Source organism: Ammospiza caudacuta, chromosome 2 (genome assembly GCF_027887145.1).
Source record: "Ammospiza caudacuta isolate bAmmCau1 chromosome 2, bAmmCau1.pri, whole genome shotgun sequence".
NCBI lineage: Eukaryota > Metazoa > Chordata > Aves > Passeriformes > Passerellidae > Ammospiza > Ammospiza caudacuta.
The window spans coordinates 88,202,650-88,225,507 of NC_080594.1; the positions used below are offsets into that span (position 1 = coordinate 88,202,650).

Genomic DNA, 22,858 nt, shown 5'->3' on the forward strand with positions numbered 1-22,858 from the left:
GGCGAGAATTCTACCACTGAACCACCAAAAAATATTCTGTCCTGGTTTAGGACAAAATTAGGGGAAATCTCCAAAAGGGAGCCCCCCAAAACAAAACAAACCTCCAACCACCCCTCCCCCAACACCGGGTTCGGGAAGGAATTTCTCGGAGGAGCAAAGTGGAAAACAAAACCTATTTATTTACAAGTAACAAAAGAACACTCCCCAACACAAGAAAAGAAAAGAAAACAGACTGTGTTGTGAATGGCGCTGAGCTTCTCTCGCAAGCTCCGGGTGTCCTGGACGTCTCAGGTCAGGTCCGGAGCCGGTCCAGTATCTTCAGGGGAGGGTAAGAAAGAGGGAACAAAAGAAAAGGGAAAAAAACAGCGCAAAAAGCAGAAAGCAAGCAAGCAAGCGGCTAGCCAAGCCAAGCAGCCAAAAGCCAAAGGGCCTGGTCACACACTCCCTCCTCTCTTCCCCGCCCCGCCGCAGCAAGACAGCCGGGGGGGGGGAGAGAAAAGGCACAGCTGCCAGACACAACACACGATATTGGGATAAAGGCTGTCACCCCACGACAATTTCTAAGCTCTTTCAATTCTGTACCTGAGCTGTTGTTTATGGGTACACTCCAAGAATCATCCTGAAAAATATTCATCCTCCTGCCAGTCTTCAAAAGGGTTGGCTCATCTGTGGTATTTTTCAAAAGAATAATAATGGAATTTTGCTTGATATAAAGCCCTCCAAATGTGTATTAGATGGATTTGTGGTTCAAAGAATGTCAGAACTCATAACCTGCACCTCCTAACTTCTATATTTGTAAGTTTTAAAAAATACCTGTGCAAATATGTTATTTTTTGGGGTTTATTTTCTGTGAAAAGAAAATTAAAGAGAGTAATCTATTTTTTCCTTAAGCTTCCTGAATATAAAATTTTGAATATTTACAGGTCTCAGAGTTTACATAAGTGTTCTTTCTAGGCTTTATGACTTTTATTTGATAGTTTACTGGAATGGAGTGTTGTACATTTACTAAGTTTTTTGTAATAAAACTTTGCACCTTGTTCATTCTTCAGGATATTCCTTTGTATATCCTTCTTGAAAAATCATCGGAATGAAGGAACTGACAGATGACTTAATTTGTTCAGTTTCTTTTTGCAAAAATTAAAGCAAATTTCACCCATAGGTGACAGCAAACTCTTGGAAACTGAAACTGTAGTCAACCCAATGTGAGCAATTAAGCACACAACAGCGACAGCAAAAGTGCTTATGTGGAAATATGCAAAAAATCTGTAGCTCAACAAATCTCAGAAAACCTAAGATATCTTTCTGAGAACTGCAAAAGAGCCACCTAACGTGGGTGGAGATTGCACGAAGAGAAAACCCTCAGTTTGAGGACAGCTGAGGATTTCCCTGTAGCCTACACTTGGGCTTTGCTCTGCTAAGAAGCTGATCCCCTCCCCTAATGGACAGCTCTGCTTGGCATCTATTATTGGAGAAAGTTGTAAAGTGTAATTGCTGTACCTGCTTTCCAGCCAGAAGAACTATGGAATGTTATCAAATGCTTCCCACCTTTGCAGAACCAGAAGGGCCATATATGTGCTTACATGTCAATGCACTGAAATGGGAAATCAAAAATGAGCCAGTGGGTTATCACACACATTTCTGTAGGAGCTGATGGGAGCTGTAGTCTGTGCTCTGAACAAGTAGATCATTAGGGCTTAAAAATCTTGGTCTGATCTCCTGCTTTGTAACCATGAATAGGTTAATCTTCAGTGCATTTTTAAGGAAAACAGGAGAATAAGACAGATAATTTTTTTAACTCTTGAGTTAGTCATTTATATATTTATTTTTCTAGTAATTTGATAAATTGTTTAGTTCTTTACTATTTCCATTAAAAAATTATAATCAAGGAGAAAAACAAAGCCAAATCTTTCCTTTTTCCTTTTCCTTTCGAAACATGGAGGAGAGCCTTGAGATGCTCTCATCCTATTGTTTGTTATCAGCAAAATATTTCTTATGAAATTAGAGGCAAATGAAATATTTCTAGACTCTTTTATTTCTTTCTCAACAATAATTTTAACTTCTGTTGGAATAATATTTAAACACATTAATAGTGAAAGCTGGTAATTAGATTCAGTCTTTTGTGGTGTGATTTTCATTAATTACATGCTTACTTTAGCCGAGTTATTTTACACAATCTGTGATCTTCCAGACATAGGGGATTAAATAACTACAGATGAGTTCTTGGAGAAATAAAGCACATTTTCAAGGCACACTTGCTGAACAAGCCTCTACTAACAATGAGATGGATCACCTCCTGGGCATGTGTTTTCTTTCCATGGGAGGTGAAGGGAAGCCAACAGGACGAGGCTTTTTGATCCTTAAGTTAGGGAAGATGAATTGCTTTCCTTCTTGGGTCACCTACTGGCAGATGTAAGAAACTGGTGCTGAAGTCCCTTCTCTACCTGGATATTAGAGATGAGACTTCCTAGCAGCATTTGCACAGTCAAGGCTTAACCTGGTTGATTTCTTAATTTTGTTTTACTTTTGGTTTTGTTTGTGGGTTGGTTTGTTTTTTTAATAGCAAAGTAATTAACCATCCTCTAGTCAGAAAAAACCCTCAAGCAAGCCAAGAAAATAATTGTACATGAAGTTTTATCCTTTCCCCACCTCCTTTTTAATAGTAAGGAGATGCTTGGAGGAGTCTGTGGTCAATTCTTACCCTTTGTTGCAGATTGTTCACAGGACCCTGGCAGCCATGCTGGGCGCTTTGGCCGCTTTAGCCGCCCTAGCTATTGTTGGGGAGGTAAGTTACCAAACTGTGAGTGCTCCCTTTGTCCCTGGCTGTGGTGTCAGGTATCATTAATCTCCATGCTTGCCCGGTTCTTACTGAGCACATGGCAAAGCAGTGTTTTTTTAAGACAAATGGTAGGACAGACACTGGGGTGGGAAAAGAGGTCAGACTAATGTGTAGACAAGGGGAGTACAAAAACGTCAGTTGATCCTTTTTTATTCTGATTTGCAGGAAGCTGACTGCAAGCATTTTCAGCTTAATCCAGCGTTAGTTTAACACTGTTATTTTCAGTAATGTTAGGCTACCAAGCAAACGTAAATGGAAATACACTTTATACTACCCTAAATAATTACATCTCATGCCTGCATGTTCCAACCCTTTTGTTTCGCCTGCTGCTTACTCTTGGTTGATATATAGTCAAACATCAGATTGATTTTCTCAGTAATGATGTGATAACCACATCATTACTATGTTCCCTTTAATACCCTCCAGTTTGTTCACAGGTGAATTGGTATGCTTTTGTTCTTTTACCAAAAAGGGAACTGCAGTGTACCATGTAATTTGGTTATCTTTTATTTCTGTAATGTTAAGGAAGGAACAATTAGACCAACCAATAGCCTGTTAATGACTGATTAGGATGCCAGCAGTACTTTGAATTAGTAATAATAATAATAGTAGTAAGGGCAATAATAAAGAGTCCTTTTTATGTAGCTTGTAGGAACACTTATTAATTTCCATCACATTTATTTAAATAGTTCATCAATTAAGTGGAGTTTAAAAGTCATAGCTAATCACAAGTTAGGTGGCATTCACTTGTAATTGTATTTTTTGATTGCAGAGGCCAAGTATGGTCAAAGTGGTCGAGTGGATTGACTATGAGACACTGGCATTATTGTTTGGAATGGTAACTAAAATGTATCTTTTGCTCTAAATGTGCCAAAATAATCACGTTCAGTACAGAGATATTTCCTTTTAGAACACTTTGTTGATTGTACTTTACTCAGACAGCTTATGACAAACATTTGTGTCTTAAGGAATTTACTGAAAAGGATGAGGATCAGACCTCTGAAACAGTCTTTTGAAATGTTGATCCTTTACTATTTTTTTTTTTAATCTGTGAAATTGTATTGACAACATGTTAAAAACATCCTTGGGATTTATAAACAGAAAGACTTGTTTAAGGGCCAAGTATTATCACTCTCATTTTTCTTTTTAATTTTGTTTATTCAAAGCCTTCGTCAAACACACTCTGCTGGAAGAGTTGTTTCCTGTCTCACTGTTTTGTCTGAAGCTACAAAAAAGCAAGCCAGAAATAGAGAAGTAATATCTGATGAGATTTTAATCATATATTATTTTAATAATTTTGCCTGGAGCTATTTGTGGTAAAAAACATTGTCCAAGTGCTATTAGACTATAACACAAAATATACAATATACAGAGACAAAATTACAATTATCTGTTTCCATTCTGAGCTTTTCTTATTTCCTGACACTGGTCCTTGCTCCTTGTATTCCCCACAGAAAAAGAAAGCAAAAAAAATTATATATTATGTTTAGAGCAAAGACAGAAGGACAGGAGACCTCCCAGATGTGGGAAAATGCAAGCATTTCTTGAAGCCATTATCTTCTGTGCTCTGTAGAGTATTAATGCAGAGAGCAAAGACACTTATTGGTTCTTCTTGATTAATGATGTAAGAGAGATACTTTGAGTACTTAATGTATGATGCCCACTTAGTCACTAAAAATGAAATTCAACTAGACTGGTATGACATTTACAGACTGCTTATGTTGAGAAGTATATTTCACCATATGATGTATCAACTAGAGATATTTGGCAGCTGTAGTGGATATTCTAATATAAGGGTGATTAGATTCTCAAAGTTGTGTCAGATAAGAAGTCCATTTGTCAGTATCCCAATCTGCTTTGCTTTAGTTTTGAGTAATAATTCAATTACTTTTATATATCAGTTCCAAGTGATTATATTTTTCCCCATCTTTTGGCAGATGGTTTTGGTGGCCATATTTTCAGAGACTGGATTTTTTGACTACTGTGCAGTAAAGGTGGGTTTATTTGGTACTAGATTTATCAAGTTAATATTTATTCAAATCTGTCACACCAAGCAAAATCTTAAAGAGCCCTTCTAAGGTCAGCGTATACTTATCATATTAGAAATTACAGTGGTCATGTTGCAATACTGGAAAAATCCTTTTGGATAAAAGGAAGCCCTTAATGAAATTCTATTTCTACAGGAGAATGTTAAAGGTCCCCAGTAGGGTACACAAGCATTTGGGCACTATTAAGCTGAATATTTCACTGATTTCCCCAGGACTGCAGTTCTGCTCTAGCTGAACTCTCTGTGCCTGGCAGTGGGGCAGGGAACTATCATTAACTGTATGACCACATATGAAAAGTGGCCACAGACCTTTGCACAGTAAAAAGAATTCTCTTTTTAAAAGTTTACATGAAAAGTGTAATTGATAGCATCACAACTATAAAATTAGAGAATAGTTTGGGTTGGAAGAAACGTTAATAATCTTGTTCCAATCCCCCTGCCATGGGCAAGGACACTTTCCACTAGGGCAGGTTTCTTGAAACTCCATCCAGCCTGGACTTGAACACTTCCAGGGATGGGACACCCAAAGCTTCTCTGGGTAACCTGTTGTAGTCTCACCATCCTCACAGTAGAGAATTTCTAACTAATATCTAATCTAAGCCTACTCACTCTGTTTAAAGCCAATCCCTCTTGTCTGATCACTACACACCCTTGCCCAGAGTCTCCCCCCCAGCTGTCTTATTGCCCCTCTTTAGGTGCTGGAAAGTGACCCTGGAGTCTTCTCTTTGCCAGACTGAGTAATGCAGACTTCTTCCAGCTGGTTCTTGTAGGAGAGGTACTCCAGTGTTTTGATCATGTTTGTGGCCCCCCTCTGGAGTCACTCCAGCAGTGTTGCTCTGAGGATGGGCAATGTGTCCCAGGTGTGGAGAGGAAGGGAGGTCTAAACCCTGTTAGTTCACCTGGGCATGCAGGCTGGAGGCTCAGCCCTTCTCCTGCCACTGACCACTTTATGACTGGCAGCAGAATGTGGTGCTTCTTCAGACTTGTTTCTTTGTTTGTGTGATGGGATTGTTTGCCCACTTCCATGAATTATTTTCTTGCCAAATTATTTAGTATTGGAGAGGGTGCTGTTGGAGTAATAGTAAAGGAATAATAAATGCTCTGAGCTCATTGTTGTTCAACTTTGATCAAGTTGCTTTATCTACAATTTTTTGAAATCTAAGCTGGAGGGATGCAGTCCATTAATTCTGCTTCTGTTTGTTTTTCCTAGGCTTATCGGTTCTCTCGAGGCAAGGTGTGGGCCATGATTACGCTTCTATGCCTTATTGCTGCAATTCTTTCTGCATTTTTGGACAATGTTACCACTATGCTGCTCTTTACTCCAGTAACCATAAGGTATTTTATTGTTATGGATTTGGACTTGGTCTTTTATAGCCAGCAATCAGTAGTAGACATGTCTGCAAAATATTTGTTTGGAGGTTTTCTTAATCATTTAAATGGAAATTAGAGCTTCAAATACTCTTATTGTAGTAGAATAAAAAGCTAGCACTTTCAGAAGAATGGATTGTCTTTTGCCTTTGCATTAATATTGAGAACATATCTGAAAATTGTGAACACTGCCTTGGCAGCTAACTGTTCTGGCTTGTCTTCATATTTCAATGGCAATAGCATATTGCACCAAATGATCCCTAGTAGATGATTTTTTTTCTCCTGTAAAGCAGGCAGAATTTTTTAATTAAAGCTGCTTTATTAATTGCTGGCTGATATTTATATACAATATTAGATAGTAAATTATGTTTTAGTGAAGTTGTTATTCCTTCTAATATTAGTGACAAACAAATTTTTGAAAAGTCCATATTTTGTCTTACAACTTTCTCTTGAATATGAAAATCTGAATTTTATTCCTGTTGGTGATCATGTTATTGGGATGGCTACTGCTTAATTGCACAGTTTGAGATTAGATATTTGGAACTTTGAGCAGACAACCATGAATTTAATTACTTCAGATTTCTGTAAATTAATAACATGTTATATGCAGCTACATTTAATCAGTGTGGGATTATAAATTACTGTTTAACCTGAATTTAACCTGTGTGTAGTCAGGCAAATCTGTTTAATCCAGTTCAGTTTTGGAAAGATCTAGTGTATTTTAGAAATGATCCTGAGACATGTAATGCTTGCAGTCATTATCACAATAAAGTACACAAAATTCTATTAAGATATGCCCCCTCTTTAAAATGCAGTGTAAAGCAGTAAAACCCAATTTTGCAAGTGAAATTTATTCTAGACTGGAAACAGCTGGTGAATGAAAGGTCCATTTGTCTTCTGTCTGATTATATTTTAAAGAGATGGCTTTGCCACACCCTAATCAATAATTGCATTTCTAGCAGTAAGCAGCACTGGAGCTATTAAACACCAAGTTTTCTTTAGCTGTGTTACAGAATATTTTGGATAAATATAATTTGGAAATTGACTGAAATCCAGAAGTCAATGTAGCATAAAAAGCTTTTCACTTTCACCGTAGTCAGAACTGCGGTAACATTTATTCTGTTCTCAAAGAATCTCGGAATAGCCTAGGTTGAAGGGACCTCGAAAGGCCATCTGTTCCAACCTTTCATGGAAAAGGAAAGCTAGATGAGATTATCTGGCACTCTCTTCAATTACATCTTGAAAGCCTCCAGTGATGGGGACTCTACCACATCCCTGGGGACATTTTTCCAGTGGCTAACTGTTTCCACCATAATTTTGTTTTTTTATGTTGAGGTGAAATCTCTCCCTTGTACTTGTTGCCTCTTATCTTCTCCATGTGGATCCTTGTGAAGGGAGAGCCTCTGCCTTTGCAGTCACCTTTAAGTAATGGACTTTTGTACTAAATATGTACTAAGTCCTCTTGTTTTATGCTAAATGAGCCTGTAAGACTGAAGAAGGGGAAACTCAGTATGTGGGAAACATTTGTATTTGAATCACTATCAAAACTAAAATAAAATTTTATCTCACCTACTAAAACCAAATAATTGCTTACTTCAAAAAGCTTCATGCTGGGGGTCATATTCTTTTTTATCTTACTGCCATTGTCTGCAGCTTCACTGTGTTGCACTGTGCGGTCTCCATTGCCATGGAGATAAAGCTTGCAGAAAATCGTACTGACTCTGCAAACATTAGGGCTTATATTTCCTATGATAAGGCCTAAAACATGATAGTTGTTTCACTCTGCATTTTGTAGTAGCCTGCTAAAAAAAGTAATAACTACCTCCTTTTGGCTGTTGCTTATTTTCAAGATACTTTGTTATTGAGAAGTGGAAATGGCTAATGTTTTTACACACGAGGAATTATATAACCAGGATAGGTAAACTGAGGAACTGAGATCCTGACATCTAGCTAAGATGTTCTGATGGATTTACACTTTGGGCTTAACCTTCTCTTACTTTAGAATTCTCTTTTTAAAATACCACTAGGCCCATCAAAAAGAAAGAATCACTAAAGAAAATTTTAGCTTATATTTGGAAATACTGGGAAATCAAGGAGCAATGGAGTCAAAATTGCATGTACAATTGTGGTCTTGTATCAAAACTGATACATTTGAACCAGTAGCGCTACAAAGTGCCCTTTAACTGAATGATTTCATGCTGCTGAGGAAATAGTGTATTTTTTGCACAGTTATTATTTTCCAGAGTCTTTATGTACTGACATATACGCCATCTCAGAGTGTTTTTTCTGAGTTTTAAATTGGCACTCTTGGTGATAGTGTAAGTGAATCAGGTTAAGCTTTTTTGCAATAGTCTTTTCCCTTTGAAATATAGGTTTTAATAACACAGACTTAGGCTAAACAGTGAAGTTCAACCCTTCTTTCAGGGAAATGTGTGAGAGCACTGCAGTGAGAAAGCATTCTTCCTGCACACTCTTTCCCCCATTGACTATGAGATATAGGGGACAATAATTTAAGGGTGGCCTCCATCTTTACATTCTGGAGGAACTTTTTGATAAGTTGAGAGGAAGAAAGCAGTTGTTTCTTACTCCAAAGTGCTTAGGTGTGACTTTAACTTTCAGCTTTTATTAGCAGAGCCCCAGTTTAAAGTCAAACATGTAGTTCAGGACAGAGCGGATTACGTGGGTGTGTGCGTAAATGTAATTTGTGAGTTGGAGTAATCTGTGCGAAGATTACTCTGCGTAAGTGGGCTCTGAGTTCAAACAGATCATGAGGTTACTGAGTCAACCCCTGTGTTTGTCAGAGCACTTTAAGAGGCTTCTTATTAAAGAGGCAAGTAATTTTTCTTATCAAAGCGTCATCCCACCAAAGAAGTATTTAATATATTTGAACTGCTAAAAACATTTTGAGAATTTTTTAACCATAAGGAATGTGTATTTTCTGCTTGTTTCATCCCAGATAGAAATACTCATGATCAAGCTTTAGAGAAGGAGGAAAATAGGAACAGAATAAACTGAATAAACTAGCCTGAAAGCTGAAGTCTCTAATAGATGATTCATGGCTAATAGGCAGCCTGCACAATCCTCTACCACTGCTTCCCATAAGAAAGTTAATCACTGTTGCTGAGTGCAGAGCTTGTGGTTGACCAGAATAGTTTTCCACAGGTCAGTGCAGCTTAAGGACCATGGTTTCAGAAGCTGTATCACAGTGAAAATTTGAAATGCTATTTTCTGTGTAGTCTGATTCTTGTAATAGTTGACTACTTTGAATTAAATGCCTCAATTTTGTTGGCATTAATAACTGCATTTTAAATGTAAAGAAAATCCATAAATTTTCATTTACATTGTTATAGTTGCTTTAGCACAATAAATGCTTTTTAACGTAACATTTATTGACACATTATGTTTAAAATCTTACCATTTGTCTGTGAAATGACTGCATTTTGTAATTTTTGTGCATTTTAATATTTAAGGTAATTTATCCATGGGATAAGAAGTTAATTTCATTGTCTTTACACTGCAGGCTCTGTGAAGTACTTAATCTTGATCCTAGGCACGTCCTGATTGCAGAAGTAATCTTCACAAATATTGGGGGGGCTGCCACTGCTGTTGGGGATCCTCCAAATGTGATTATTGTTTCAAAGCAGGAGCTGAGGAGGAGGGTATGTACTGCAGTTGTTTGGCTACTAAAATTAAGTAGTGATGTTGACTTATGCAATGTTGATTCTTCTCTTCCCCCAGACAGCCATATAAACAGAACATAATCCACTTTTTTTTGCCATGCTACTTCTTTTTTAGTAGGATTATCAGACAGAAGAGAGTGATCTTTTGGGGACAAAATAGTGATGAAGAATAGACTTTTTGATCTGGACCGAGAATACCAGTTTCCTTTTTTTGTTGTTGATGAGGATTTCCTTATTAATGGCAAAGAGAGGAAAGAAGCAGAACAAGGAAGGGCTGCAGACAGGGCAACAAGTTGCAAAAAAACAAAAATGTGAAAATGAAGATGAAAATCCATCCATTTTCTCTGTATAGGTTTGCTTCCAAAAGTTAAATCTGAGACAATTTGACATTTTACAGAGAGGTTGCTCTGCCCCTGTAGAGCCATGACACACATAAGGCACTTTATCCTTCAAGCACAGCCCAAGGGGATGTGGGGTGTGAGAGGGGGGTGGGTGCTTCTCCCGTGCAGCACAGGCTGCAGCTGGCTCCCACCTCCTGACAACATTTTGCTATCTCCAGGCTGCAGAGACAGATTTCAGCTTCCAACTCTTGGCTCTTCTATTGTTTGCTGGGTGGCTGGTGCCAATGGGAAAGCTACGGTGCTGGATGGGGCTGCAGGACATGAGCTATCCAGCAGGAGCATCCCAGTCCCACCATTTCTTCCCACCCACATGGGTCTCTCTGCCCTGTGGAGTGGCTGTGGCGCTACTGGCAAGTGTTCGCAGCCCTCAGCATCAGCATGGAGCTGAGTTTACTGAGTTTTCTGTGCTTTCAGCTATCCCTGCTACCCCTGAACATGAGGGCATCAAGCCTTCCTTCTGCCTCTGGCACAGTTTGCCACCCCCTTTCCCTGGTGTGCTGTGGGGCAGCAGGGAGGCAGTCTGCTCAGGATGCAAGGGGCAGCATCCCCTGGCATGGGGCAGATCTGCCCTTCTTCTCACCAACATGCAGCACCATGGAACAGGCACTAAAATATGTAATGGGCACATCTGTAAGGACACCAGGGAGGAGCTTTCTGTTTTGGGCAGGTGTCATAACCCACCCCCCCCCCCAAAAAAAAAATTATAGAGAAATTTAGTGTTCATTGAGCTAGTGTAAAAACAACTGTGCAAGTGGATGAGGGAGTTGTAGTACAAAATCCTAAGTTTATGTTTTGGATTTTTTTTGCATTTGGAGTCACTTATGTTTCTATTGCTCTGTGAAAGAAAGATCTCTTCTAATTAATTGAATGCACTCAAATTAATTAAGTACTGTCCAGGTTGTGAAAGGTCTTTGAAAGTTTGTAGTATTTAATAAACTGAATGTTTGCCATCAAAGTTTTTGAAATGTCCTGCAGTTGGCTAGTTTGGATGGCTGCTTTGAAGACTGCAATATTTACTGTTAGCTGAGAACTTGCTAGCTAAGTTTTAAAGTTTAGATGCGAAATCTGTGCACCTATTTAAAACTTCTGATCTAAAAGAGAACAATTAGCACTTGCCATGCAGGTAATTTTCCTAAATACTCAGAAACTCATAATTTCTGTAGAAGTGGCTATAAACATAGGAGATAATTAAGCAATTGCAATTGAAAAGAAACCATGTTACATTTTTCTTGTTTGAGCTATTGATATTTTTAGGAGAACTCAGATGTATAAATATCCTGGCAAATATGATATTATAGCAAATTCTGTATCAGAAACAAGCACAAAAATCTTTCCAGATGTTTTCAGTCTGGATTATTTTCAGATCTTCTGCTGCATCACAGGAATAAGAATGTAGTGAAATAGATTAGGTTCAACACAGGGTCACAGAATTTACACTGCTTCTGTTCTATATTCTCAATTATTATATCTATGTATATAAACAAAAGAGGGTCAAAGACCTATCCTTGGTCCTGAGGCAGAGTGTCATGGTCTGGGGTATGTCCTCACTGCTTAGGGCTCACCCCTTGTAAAGGAGATTTGCCTGGGAGAGTGCTGGCTGGGGTAACTGGATAAAGCCAAGAGAGAGGTCAGAGAGGGAGCTGGACCATCTGGCCTCTTACAGTCTGAGCTGTTCAACTAATAGCTGCATTCCTAATTTTGTCCACCTGCTCCAGCATGCTCTCTTTAGATCAGAATGAGAAATGTAGACATTGCTGTCTTGTTTGTGAAACTACTTCTAGTAAAAGGTGCTGTGCAGAAGGGTAACATGAGCTAGCACAGTTCTGTGTCTAAAATGCATGGAGAGCAGAGCCTACTACACTAATACCAAGTAAAATTTATTTTATTTCTTTTTTTTTAAACTATTTCAGAGGTAGAAGCTCTTGAATGCATTAATGACATCTTAGAAACACTCCTTCATGTAGTATATTTTATAGTTTCTATTACGGTGTTTTCTATAGAAAATACTTGATTTTTACCTCTTCTTAGCATTATGGTCATGTTTTTGGACATTCTAGAAATTCTAGAAATTTTTTCTACTTGATATTTTTGTTGAAATTCTTCTTTTCATTCTCTTCTCAGTGTCATTTTTGCACAGTAAGTACAGGAGTACTTGGACAACCGCCCCTGCAGGAAGTTGAATAGTGAACTGTCCTATGTAGATGATCTGGTTTTCTACTTTGTTTAGGTGCTGTCAGGAGGAGAATTTTACCAGTCTTCCTGAAATTTTACTGCTGTACATCAACCTCTAAAAGTATTCAAGTAAAATATTATGCAAGTTTACACTTTTGTAGGAAACCTTGGCTTTTATATCAATATGAAATGAAATGCAGCCTTGTTACTTTGGGTGCTGTTATCTGGTTAGTGTTAGAAATGTTTTACTTTCTGTTTACTGTGGTGATGGAGAGACTTTTCTCCCTAGCTTCTGGGGAAAACTAGCATAATATTAAAAATATTTTATTTAAACCATGTTTGAATAAATAAGGTTTTTGTAACATTTTGCTCATTAAAATGTAGCAATAAGTCTCTTTACTTGTCTTGAGATGCAAATGAATGTCAAAAGGATATTTTCTTTTTAGCTGTTGTTAATTTATAATCCTGACATATTCCCTACCATCATGACTGGAATCAGTGGAACATTTGCATAATAGGAGAGGAAGATTTGTTGTGTTCTTGGCTGTTCTTAGTTGAAGTTGGAAGAATTTTCACAAAACAGCTTTTATGTTTTGATTTCAGGATAAGAGCAAATGGAAAACTTGTTTAGTGAATAGAAAACATTTTTTAATGTTTTATCATCTTCAGAGTGCTGCTACAGAATGGCCACTGTTAACAAAATTATATTTTTATTTTGAAGAAATATGGGCTTCAGACTTGAGGAACTCCATGTGTGTATGCACAATAGAGCATGAACCAGTTAGATATGGTTCTTGCTCTCAGAAGGATTGAACAGCAAATCTTCTGTATTTGGGAGCTTCATGAACTTCTACAAACACACCTTTGAGATCAGAAGTTGCTGTGCTCTAAGCATAGGGTGTGATTTCCAGTTCTTTAAAGAATGGATGGCAAAGAGGTCTCCAGAGCAAAATGATGCTGTGAACAAAGCGATAGTGAACATGTGCACTGGTGTGTCCGAGCTAAATCTGAATAAAAGAAGTAATCATAAAAGCAAAGGCAGTTTTAGCAAATGCTAGCCACTAGGTTATATCCTTTTATTTACTGTTTTGTTAGCATGTGATAAAGCTTGTGCTGTTAATCAGATGTCTGATGAGGATTTGGGGGTTTCAGCATACCACTCAGAATTATTCCTGCCATTTGACAGGAATTTCCTGCAAAACTGACAGACATCAGGTTTTCCTGTGCTGCCTTTTACAGACTTTCAGCCTTCATGATGGAATTTAGCATGATGTGATATTAGCTGGTTATATTTAATGAGAAATTATGGTATCAAAAATTTATGAATGAAAGTAGGTACTTCTGAAAAAAAAGAAAAGAGAAAATCCTATTTATGAAGCTTTACAGATATTTCAAGCACTGGTAAAATGGATTCCCATAGTTTAGTAGGCTATTTTTGTTGAGTTTTCTGGATACAAGCTTGGTAAAACTTTTAACCAATTTGTAGAACTCTACCCTTTCTGTTGATGTTTGATTGATTCCTTTTCTCAAGAGAAAATTACATTTATTAGTGCAATTAAAGTGCATGAACTAAAATGTATGGGCTTACCTCTGATTTCAGTATTTTTACCATCTATGCATGTAGTAATCATTAAACAGTATAATGTAACACAAGAAAGGAGATTCATCAGTGTCTCAAATAAACATTATCTTCATGTAACTGTGTTAGACCATCAGTGGTTTCTGGCTCAGTGACATCATGAGCAGCTCCCATGAGAGACAATGCAGATCTTAGTCACTCAGCTAGAAGGGATGTTTAAGCCAGTGTAGAAATAATAAATTACTCTTGCTCTTCTTCATTTTATTAATTTTAAAATATTAAGTAAGGGAATTCTGGCTAGAAACAGTACTTGCTGCTCCCCAAATTGCTGCACATAGAAAGCTATAAGTTTTGCTTTCTCATTGCTCCAAATAGGCAGATTCCTTATGGAAAGGTCTGAATTACTAGAATTTAATTTCACATCTCCAGAAGCAATGAAAAAAATAATTACCAAGATGATAAGAAGTTAGAATTTTAGGAGACCAATATGATGCTTCCTCCTAATATGAAATTGATATATTTGACTTTGCATTTTAAACTATAAACCAAGTAAAGATTGCCACTCTGTTTCAGCTCTGAATCTGTAGGCAGTAGAACCTTTAGGCTGTTGTCTTGCTAAAACAAAATCTTTAGATTTTCTCCTGACTGGGAAACACGAAGAATTTGACACAATCATCATAGCCTCAAGTAAGGGACATTTGAAGCATGTTTTATATTTATCTCATAGATTGAAATCTCCTGGAAGAAAAATATTTCTTGCCTATTGTGCATGTCAATTCTATTCTAGTCTATTGTGCAGGAAAAGAAAATCTTTGTGAAAATGACTTTTTGTTGTATGCAGGAGACATGGGGAGCACTTTAATGCTTTTTTACAATGCTGAATCCTGGCCCCAGCAACGCAGAAGACTCAGGAAGTATAAAATGTGCTATCCACAGCCACAAAGGTTATGAATGTAGGCTCTGTGGAGAAGCTGTGTGTCCTTTCTGGGGTGTGGGAAAAGGAACAGGGGCAACTGATGAAGCAATTGCGCCATGACCTAGGTATCCTCTGCTGCATCCATCGTATCTGTGGTACAGCGAAAATCTTTTAGTCTTCTAAAGTTCCCCAAGAGGCTGCCAGCTGGCTACCAGTGATCTGACAATGCTTGGTGTGAAATCAGCCTTCCTTTTCCCTGAAAACATATTCCCTGTGTTGCAGAGAGACTGGGGTTAAGCACCCAGCCCAAAGCATCAAGGAAGGCAGCTGTCTGTATTTCACTGTATTTCAGCCTTTCTGATATCAGCCATAAAATGGGGTGCATTTGGTAGCCCTCAGCCTCCATGGCTACAGGGCATCAGCTGTCCAAGGCTGATCAGGATTCATTTTCACTCACTGTCTCTTGTGGATCAAGGCAAGGAGGTAATGGGGAGGAAAGCTGGGAGCAAGGGGTGGGAAGAGAGCTGAATCCAGTCTCACATTATCACTGACAACCCTGTCATGCAAGCTCTGTCCTGAAATAGGCACACTCCATGTTAGAAAACATTTTGTTTCAGCTGAATTGGAAAGCTGTTATGCAGTAAGAGCAGAGCAGCATATTTTCTTTTTCACCAGGGATCTCAGAGATATGAAAGATCAATGTGCTGATATTATGAACTTCAACAAAATCCTGAATCTCAGCCCTGCTACTCCCTCTGAAATTTTGGATAAGCTCTTGGATAGGATGCCAAAAAATCTAGTAGATATTTTTTTTCTTCTTGTGATGGTGTCTGCAAATCACTTTCAAGGCTTATCTACGTCAGCTCTTATGTCATGAAGCTGTGTTAATCCTGATTTTTTTTTTCAGGGTACTGTGATCTCTATCTCATTTCAATTCCTTTCAGCTATGAGTCAGACCTCAGCATTTTAGTTTGCCTTCTAGGTTGAGCTGATTATCTTCATCAAGAAATTAATTTTGTGGGTTTCAAGTGATGTATTTCTTCTTCTGCATTTTTTTGAGAAGCCTCTGCATCGTGGCATTTCAGGAACCAGACACAATTCTTTTTCCTTTGAAATAGGAAATAGGTGTGATAATAAAAAATGTAAAGGCAACTGGCTTTTTGTATTTGTATTTACTTGCAATAAGCTACTTCCTTAAAGTCAAGATCCTTTAATATGTGACGAAGACATCACATATTTAAACTTGAGGGCTACCAAGAATTCATCGGGTTCCTATGTATCTTTTTTTACTTCCTACTTTAGCATTTATCTTTATTTCTGTGTATTTCTACAGAGAATTTCTACCATCATATTTGGCCTAGTAGCTGGCCAGTCTAAGAAAAGTTTCATCTCCACTGCTTTTTTATGAGACTAGTCTGAGTGCAAAAGTAATTTTCCTCATTATGGTAATTCCGTACTGAGTATAATCTGACTACTCCTAACTATTTTATTGCTCTTCAACCACCTGTTTTCCAGTCATTTTTCTTTAAGAGGATAGTTCTTTTTTTCAGTTGGGTTTAGGCATTTCCATTTTGGCTGGTGTAGCTTCAGTGTTTTTACAGCTTAAATAGCTTTGACTTCCTACCTCTCTTTGCTATTTTAGAGACCGTACAAAACTCAATAATGATTTTTCTTACTTCCTGAGTTGTTTAATGGCACACTGTCAAAGTTGGAAAATTTCTGAACTAAAGCCAGTTCAACTTTTGAGGTTTAAAGTTCTTATTTTTCTGGCCAAAATTTTATGATTTTTCTTTTAGGCTATAATCTTAGAGGCAATCCATATAGAGATGGGTTCAGATAGAATCATATCTATATTTAGATATATTAGATATATTTAAATATATTTATATTTATATAGATTTATTATCAATTTATTGTCAATGGTTTTCATTTAGGAAATAAACATGGGGGATATGGAGCTTATATACTTTGGGGATTGGTCTCACAAACACCGAGCCTTTGCAGGAATCCTTTTTTTATTCATTTGTAAATTTCCTAGAGTTATGAATGTTGTTTTCATCCCTCATAGAAATGTCTCCTGTAGCTCTGAATCTTACCTTGATGCCCAGAGGCCAATCTCTGTAAAAACTGTTTTATAAAAACTGTCTTACAGAGATGTAAGACGCCTAAGTGGCTGACCTATTGTGTAGGCAAACTGAATGAAGGTACATTATTTTTCTTTGTGGTGTCACTTTTTTCTGTCAAATTCTTAAAATGATCTCATCCCAGTTTCTGAAGAGTCTTCCTTCTGCTTCCATAAAAGCAATGGCTGTAGTTAAGTTACAGCAAAAGGCCAAGAATGGACAGGTACAGTTTCACCTTTCAGTGTCTGCAGAGTAGAAGAGTCAAGGAATCTACTATTAAATAGCAAGTAGGGATGATATTACCTCAGGAAGCTTAAACCTGTATTTTAATAGGATCAAATTCTAATCCTAGGTCTACATATTTATTGTTTGAGATTTATTTGACTGTCTGCAAGCTATGGATTTTTTTTTTTTGCCAAAGAGCACCAATCTTTATCTGGCTATGAAAGTTCTTTATGACTGCCATCAGTTTCTTGTGTTATGTCTTTTTATTATGCCCTGTGGTGCAATAGAGAAACTTTTTCTTCCTTTTTTGAACCAGAGACACTTCAACTAGGAAATTTCCACATAAATTCTTTTAACATTTGACAATATAGAAGAACACATATTTAAAGCAGCAAGTTTCCAACAGTCTTAACACACTGGAGGTAACAGCTGATACTACAAGGGAAGCTGTTTTTAATATGCATTGGAATTACCAAAGGGCCTATAGGAAGCTCATAGTTAAAAATCAGGGAACAATAGAGACATAGTGGTGTGTCACAGGGAGATCCTACAATCAACTAACTCTCCAGAGTCTCTGGGAAATCAGTGGTTGCTCTGAAATTTCAGCTGGGACAACCTGGACTATCCTGGCCTTGAGCCATGCTTTATTCCAGGTGTCACAGGTCTGCTCTGCTGGGATCACCAGACAGCCTCTGTTTTTGGATATAAAAGAGTTCCCTCCTACCAAACTCCTTGGATGTGATCCTCCTTGGAGCTTCATGGGTAACTTCTTTTGGACAGGCAAGTCATGGCTGCTCCAGAAAAGCCCAGCCCAAAGGCTAACCCTGATCCACTACAATGTGTGCAACATGGAAAAATGTAAAAACTCAATTGAAAGGGACCCTAGAGGTCAGTTAGTCCAATGTCCTACTCACAGCATGGCAAATTTCTAAGTTTTAGGACAAACTGTCACTGTGCATCCTTATTGCTTGGAAGTTAATATGTTCAGCCTTTTAATACGTTCTGTTTTTTAAAAACCCCTTCATTTTAAGGTCTCACTGTGCAAAATACAAAGAATTGGGTTCATTTATTAACCAGAAAGAGGAATAAACACAATATTGATATATAATACTTTTGTTGTAGAAGAATGGTTCAAATAGAATTATTGTAAGCATTTCTGTTTTCACCAGTTTAAACAAAGTCTGGTAATTAAAATTCAACTATTCCTGAGACTTTGAGTGATTTGAAATTAATTTAAAGTAATTTAAGTGAGAAGTAAATGTTAATGATTCAGTTTGGATTTTTTACTGTACATTTCAGGAACACTAGGTGTGTTTCAGAGTAACTTGTAATGCAATGTTCTTTGAATTACATTTTCATGTGGCTTGTCTCCTTGAAACAGATGAAATACAGCAGATACTGTACTTGGAACTTACTGTATTGCTTTATATTTATTATTGATTGTTAACATATATAAAGCTGAATGCTTTTCCCTGTAGGTAATATAGAAAAATAAGTGATTTTTAATTTAGGTTTTTGTTTTTATTTTCAGGGATTGGATTTTGCAGCCTTCACAGGGCATATGTTTTTGGGTATCTGCCTTGTTGTTCTGGTCTCCTTTCCTTTTCTCAGACTTCTTTACTGGAACAAAAAACTTTACAATAAGGAGCCAAGTGAAATTGTTGGTAAGTGTGAAAAAAAGTTATATTGTTACACAGAATATGTGCTAAATGGAAACCGAGTAGTGGCTACTACAATGTCTTCAGATGGAAGTGCCCACCCCCCTCATTATCTGAACATTAATTTTTCAACTAATAATTCATATTTTATTTTTAGTTGTGGTATTTTCTGATTTTTACAACTGGATGTTTTTCTGGTGCTAAGACTGAGGTTTTGACATGAGTTATTAAATATCTTACAAAATTTGCAGGAATATTTTTCATCATTCATTACAGTCGTAGGTATGAGTATCAGGATGTTCTGTGTTGCAACAGATAATATCTGCTCAAGGTGCTGAGTTCACAGGCAGATTTAAAAATATTCCAGGTTTCCCTTACAACAAACACAGGGCACTGATGTATTCCTTTGCTCATGATTTTCTTCCATTGAATTTTTCAGCAATCTTTTACTGGTCTGTGGTCAGTGAAAGACATTTCATCAAAGAAGAACTTTTCAAGTCCTCCCCAGCTTGCCTCTGTGGCTCTTCCTACCTTAAATTTCCCTGGTGCATAATTTCTACAATTCAGTAGAACTAAATCTATGTCTTTTTATGTCACTCACCTCAATAGTCTCCAGAAGTCTTCTTAAAGCTGTTTCAATGACTGTTGACTGTGTCAGTCCCTCTTTGTCTTCATGCTTTTATGTTTTTCAATTCAGTCATTTTGAAGTTTTTATTATTGTTCTAGGGCTTCTCTTTCAGTGCTGAAATTTAATACTAATCTCCAAAATGTTCACCATTTCTTTACAAGGTGAGAAATACTTCAGTAAGTATAATTTGTTAGCAAGCTTTTTACAAAGACAGTCAAGTAGAACTGTTTCTTCCCTGGGACTGATGCTTGTTTCACCTTTGGCTGCAGAAGACTTAAGATCTAGGCTTCCACTGACCATGCCACACATGTTTTTATGTCCTGTATGATGTCTCTCAACCTGTGTGTGTGGCATCTGTTTATCATGGAGAGGACAACTTCTGATGCTGCTGATATATCTTGGCTTCATTTGTTATCTGTGGAGAAAGATAAATGCTTTTCAAGACTAATGGAGCTGTCTGTGCTAGAAGAGATATATTGCAGGCCTTAAAAGTCTACTTTTCTCTTATAAGGAGCCTCCAAGGTGACTAACTGTGGCAGAGACTTTAATGATAGGTATCTCCTTTAGGCAAAAGGAGTAGTACCTGTAGTGCCTTGCCCTGTTCCAGGGGAAATTTGCTTGAGGATTATGGTTTTATTAAAAGCCAGAAGTGACAGTTCTCTCCTCAGTAGATTATACCATGTGTCTCAAATCCCATCTGATGGAAAAGTCAGAGAAAAAATTTCCCTGCTTAGGAAGATCTTCTGAAGATTTGTGGTTTTGACTTCGGTGTCTATTCAGCATGAGGTGCATTCAGTTTACCTGTCTGTATTGCTAAAGGCCAAAGTACTTCCCAGAATTTAGATCAAAAATATTTTTAAGGTTTTATAGATATTATATTAACTATTTTCTAAGACATTTAAGGAGAATTTCTCTTTCTCCTATATATCTGTCTGGTACAAAATAGGCATTTTCATTTTAAAACTGCTGCGGCTTTCTGCACCCTTAGAGGTCTTATCCAGAGAGCAAGATAAATAAAGAAATTATTTCAGACCCTAACATGCTTAGATTCTTTCCCAGTGACACCCTACAAATTATGATTTTTCAAAAAGCCATCAAGAAAATTAATTCTCCCAAATGTAAACAGTATTGATCCCAATATAATAGCATTATTTTATAAATATATCTTTTAGAACATGGAATTGCTACTTTTTTCCTTTTGGCTATAAAATTTTAAAGCATATGTTTTGGATTTTTAAGAAATACAGTATGTATGAAAATTTTTCAAATTAATCTGAATAGTACTGTTTATTCTCTGACATATTATTTTTTTCCAGTGAAACTCTAGTAAGCCTATTTCCTTCAATTAATTTCTTGGTAATTCTTGTTGCTTGCACCTTAGTCTGGTCAGATTTAGCAGTCTCCTAATCATTATACCATGTGTTCTTGTAATCAGCTGCTTGCCCTTGGCTGCAAACCTAATCAGGAGCTGTTCAATTAGAGCAAAAGCTGAAGAGCCACTCTTTCCATTGAAAATTTCTGTGAGTGAGGAAGAGAAAGAAAGAGACCAATACAGCTCCATTTGGAGATAGCTGTCATGGTTTGGATTTGCAGAATAGCCTCCAAGGTGCTTCTGGGGGTCCTTTCATCTCCAGTTGAAATGGTTCTGTGATAACTTCAAATGCCTTGTTTGAAGCAGCTGTTTTAATCAACTAAATACCAGTCTTTCCTCACCTTGCCCTCAATTAGCAATTAAACAAGTGATGTGAGATTTAATTGGTATATTATTCTCCCCAGATTTTTTTTTATCCCTGTGCACTATGTGCTTTAAGCTTTTTTTTTTTTTTTTCTGCTGCTTTAGGATACACAGACTATTAAAATGGATTAGTATGAATTTTAAAATGGACAGTGTTCTTATTATGAAGATACATTTTTAGCTTAATTTCAACACTATGTGTTACCAGTGTTTTTAATCTGTTGGCTTTCAGACTGATTTGCAGCACCTCTGCTGCAGTAAAAATACCTGTTCTTTCCCCAGGAGCCACTGTCTGTCTGCAGTGGCTTTAGGTGAGGTAGCTAACAAAAGAAAAAAAGACTCTGAAGAACTCATCCATGAGAGAGAAAATCGAATATTCTTCAAGAATTAAGGGATTTTTGAGGACTTTTTTGAGAATGTCTTTTAGCTGATAAACCTGCTCCTTGTTCTGTGTGATGCAGCAGAAGATGCTAGGGCTAGAAGAGTAATCTGAGAAGGTTTGAAAAGTTGGTATGTATCTACATTTTCACAAAAGAATGTGTAAGGGAAATAATATCTGAGTGTACAAGGAATTAAATTGACCATTTCTACTGCCACTCTGAAAAGATGAAACCAGAGTTTTTTCTTCCTTTAAGGGTTAAGAATACATTATTTAGTTCCTGGGAAGTGTAGCAATACACTACTATATCTCACCCGTCAAGCTGTGGAGACATGGACCTCAGTGTTTGGCAAGGTTGCTATCCCCAGGAGAGTGAGTGGCACATGTTCTGGTGACAAATATTATTATACTGGCCATTTTTGCCAGACAGGAAGATGTTTCTCCTAGCACAACTTTGGCACCAGCCCCCCATTTCTACTTTGTTGCTTGCTCTTTTTTTCCAACTTTCCAAGGCTGAAAGACATCCACCCTTTAAGTGGGAGTGGTAATAGCAGGAGACGGGAGAGCGTGTTATTCCCTCTGGTGTAACTCACTGACTGCAGCAGCTGGGAAAATACTGATGGTAGTATGAGAGTCAGCATGTAAAGCTGACAACAGAAGGAATTAATTAATCATAGTCATATGTAAAGTGCTTAATGTGTGAAAAACACAGAGCTGTTTCCCACAATGGGAAATGCAGTAACCAGATGAGTGAGCAAATCTGTTTCTTTCTTCCACGTGAAGTTCTACAGATGTTCTCAAAGAGAAGAAAAGGGAGAGGAGGAGGGAAAGAATCACTGTGGTGACTTGCAAAAAAACCTACAATACTTAATGCTAGACACTTTGAAATGCAAAAAGCTGACTTAAAATAATAGTTAAGTCTAGGGCCACAAGGACACTGCAGGGACACAGAGGGCACCCAGGATAAGGTGCAGTGAAACATCACTATGTGTGCTGCTCAGGGTCAAAGAACAGTCTTTAGTCCTATTTTTGCTGGTAAGATATTTGTAACTTCAGGAACCATTTCTTACTAGAATCAGTGAAAGGTACATCAGTGATGTAGCTGAATTAA

The 22,858-nt window shown here is 37.4% G+C and overlaps 1 protein-coding gene across 1 annotated transcript in view; it reads left to right on the top strand.

Annotated features, from left to right (window-relative positions):
* OCA2 (OCA2 melanosomal transmembrane protein) overlaps positions 1 to 22,858 on the top strand; it is a 160,518-nt gene that overhangs the window by 49,665 nt on the left and 87,995 nt on the right. The window contains exons 9-14 of the mRNA XM_058799902.1: positions 2,711 to 2,782; positions 3,609 to 3,674; positions 4,774 to 4,830; positions 6,094 to 6,218; positions 9,772 to 9,910; positions 18,879 to 19,011. Coding sequence (XP_058655885.1) covers positions 2,711 to 2,782; positions 3,609 to 3,674; positions 4,774 to 4,830; positions 6,094 to 6,218; positions 9,772 to 9,910; positions 18,879 to 19,011 — 592 coding nt within the window. The remainder of the gene's footprint in view (positions 1 to 2,710; positions 2,783 to 3,608; positions 3,675 to 4,773; positions 4,831 to 6,093; positions 6,219 to 9,771; positions 9,911 to 18,878; positions 19,012 to 22,858) is intronic.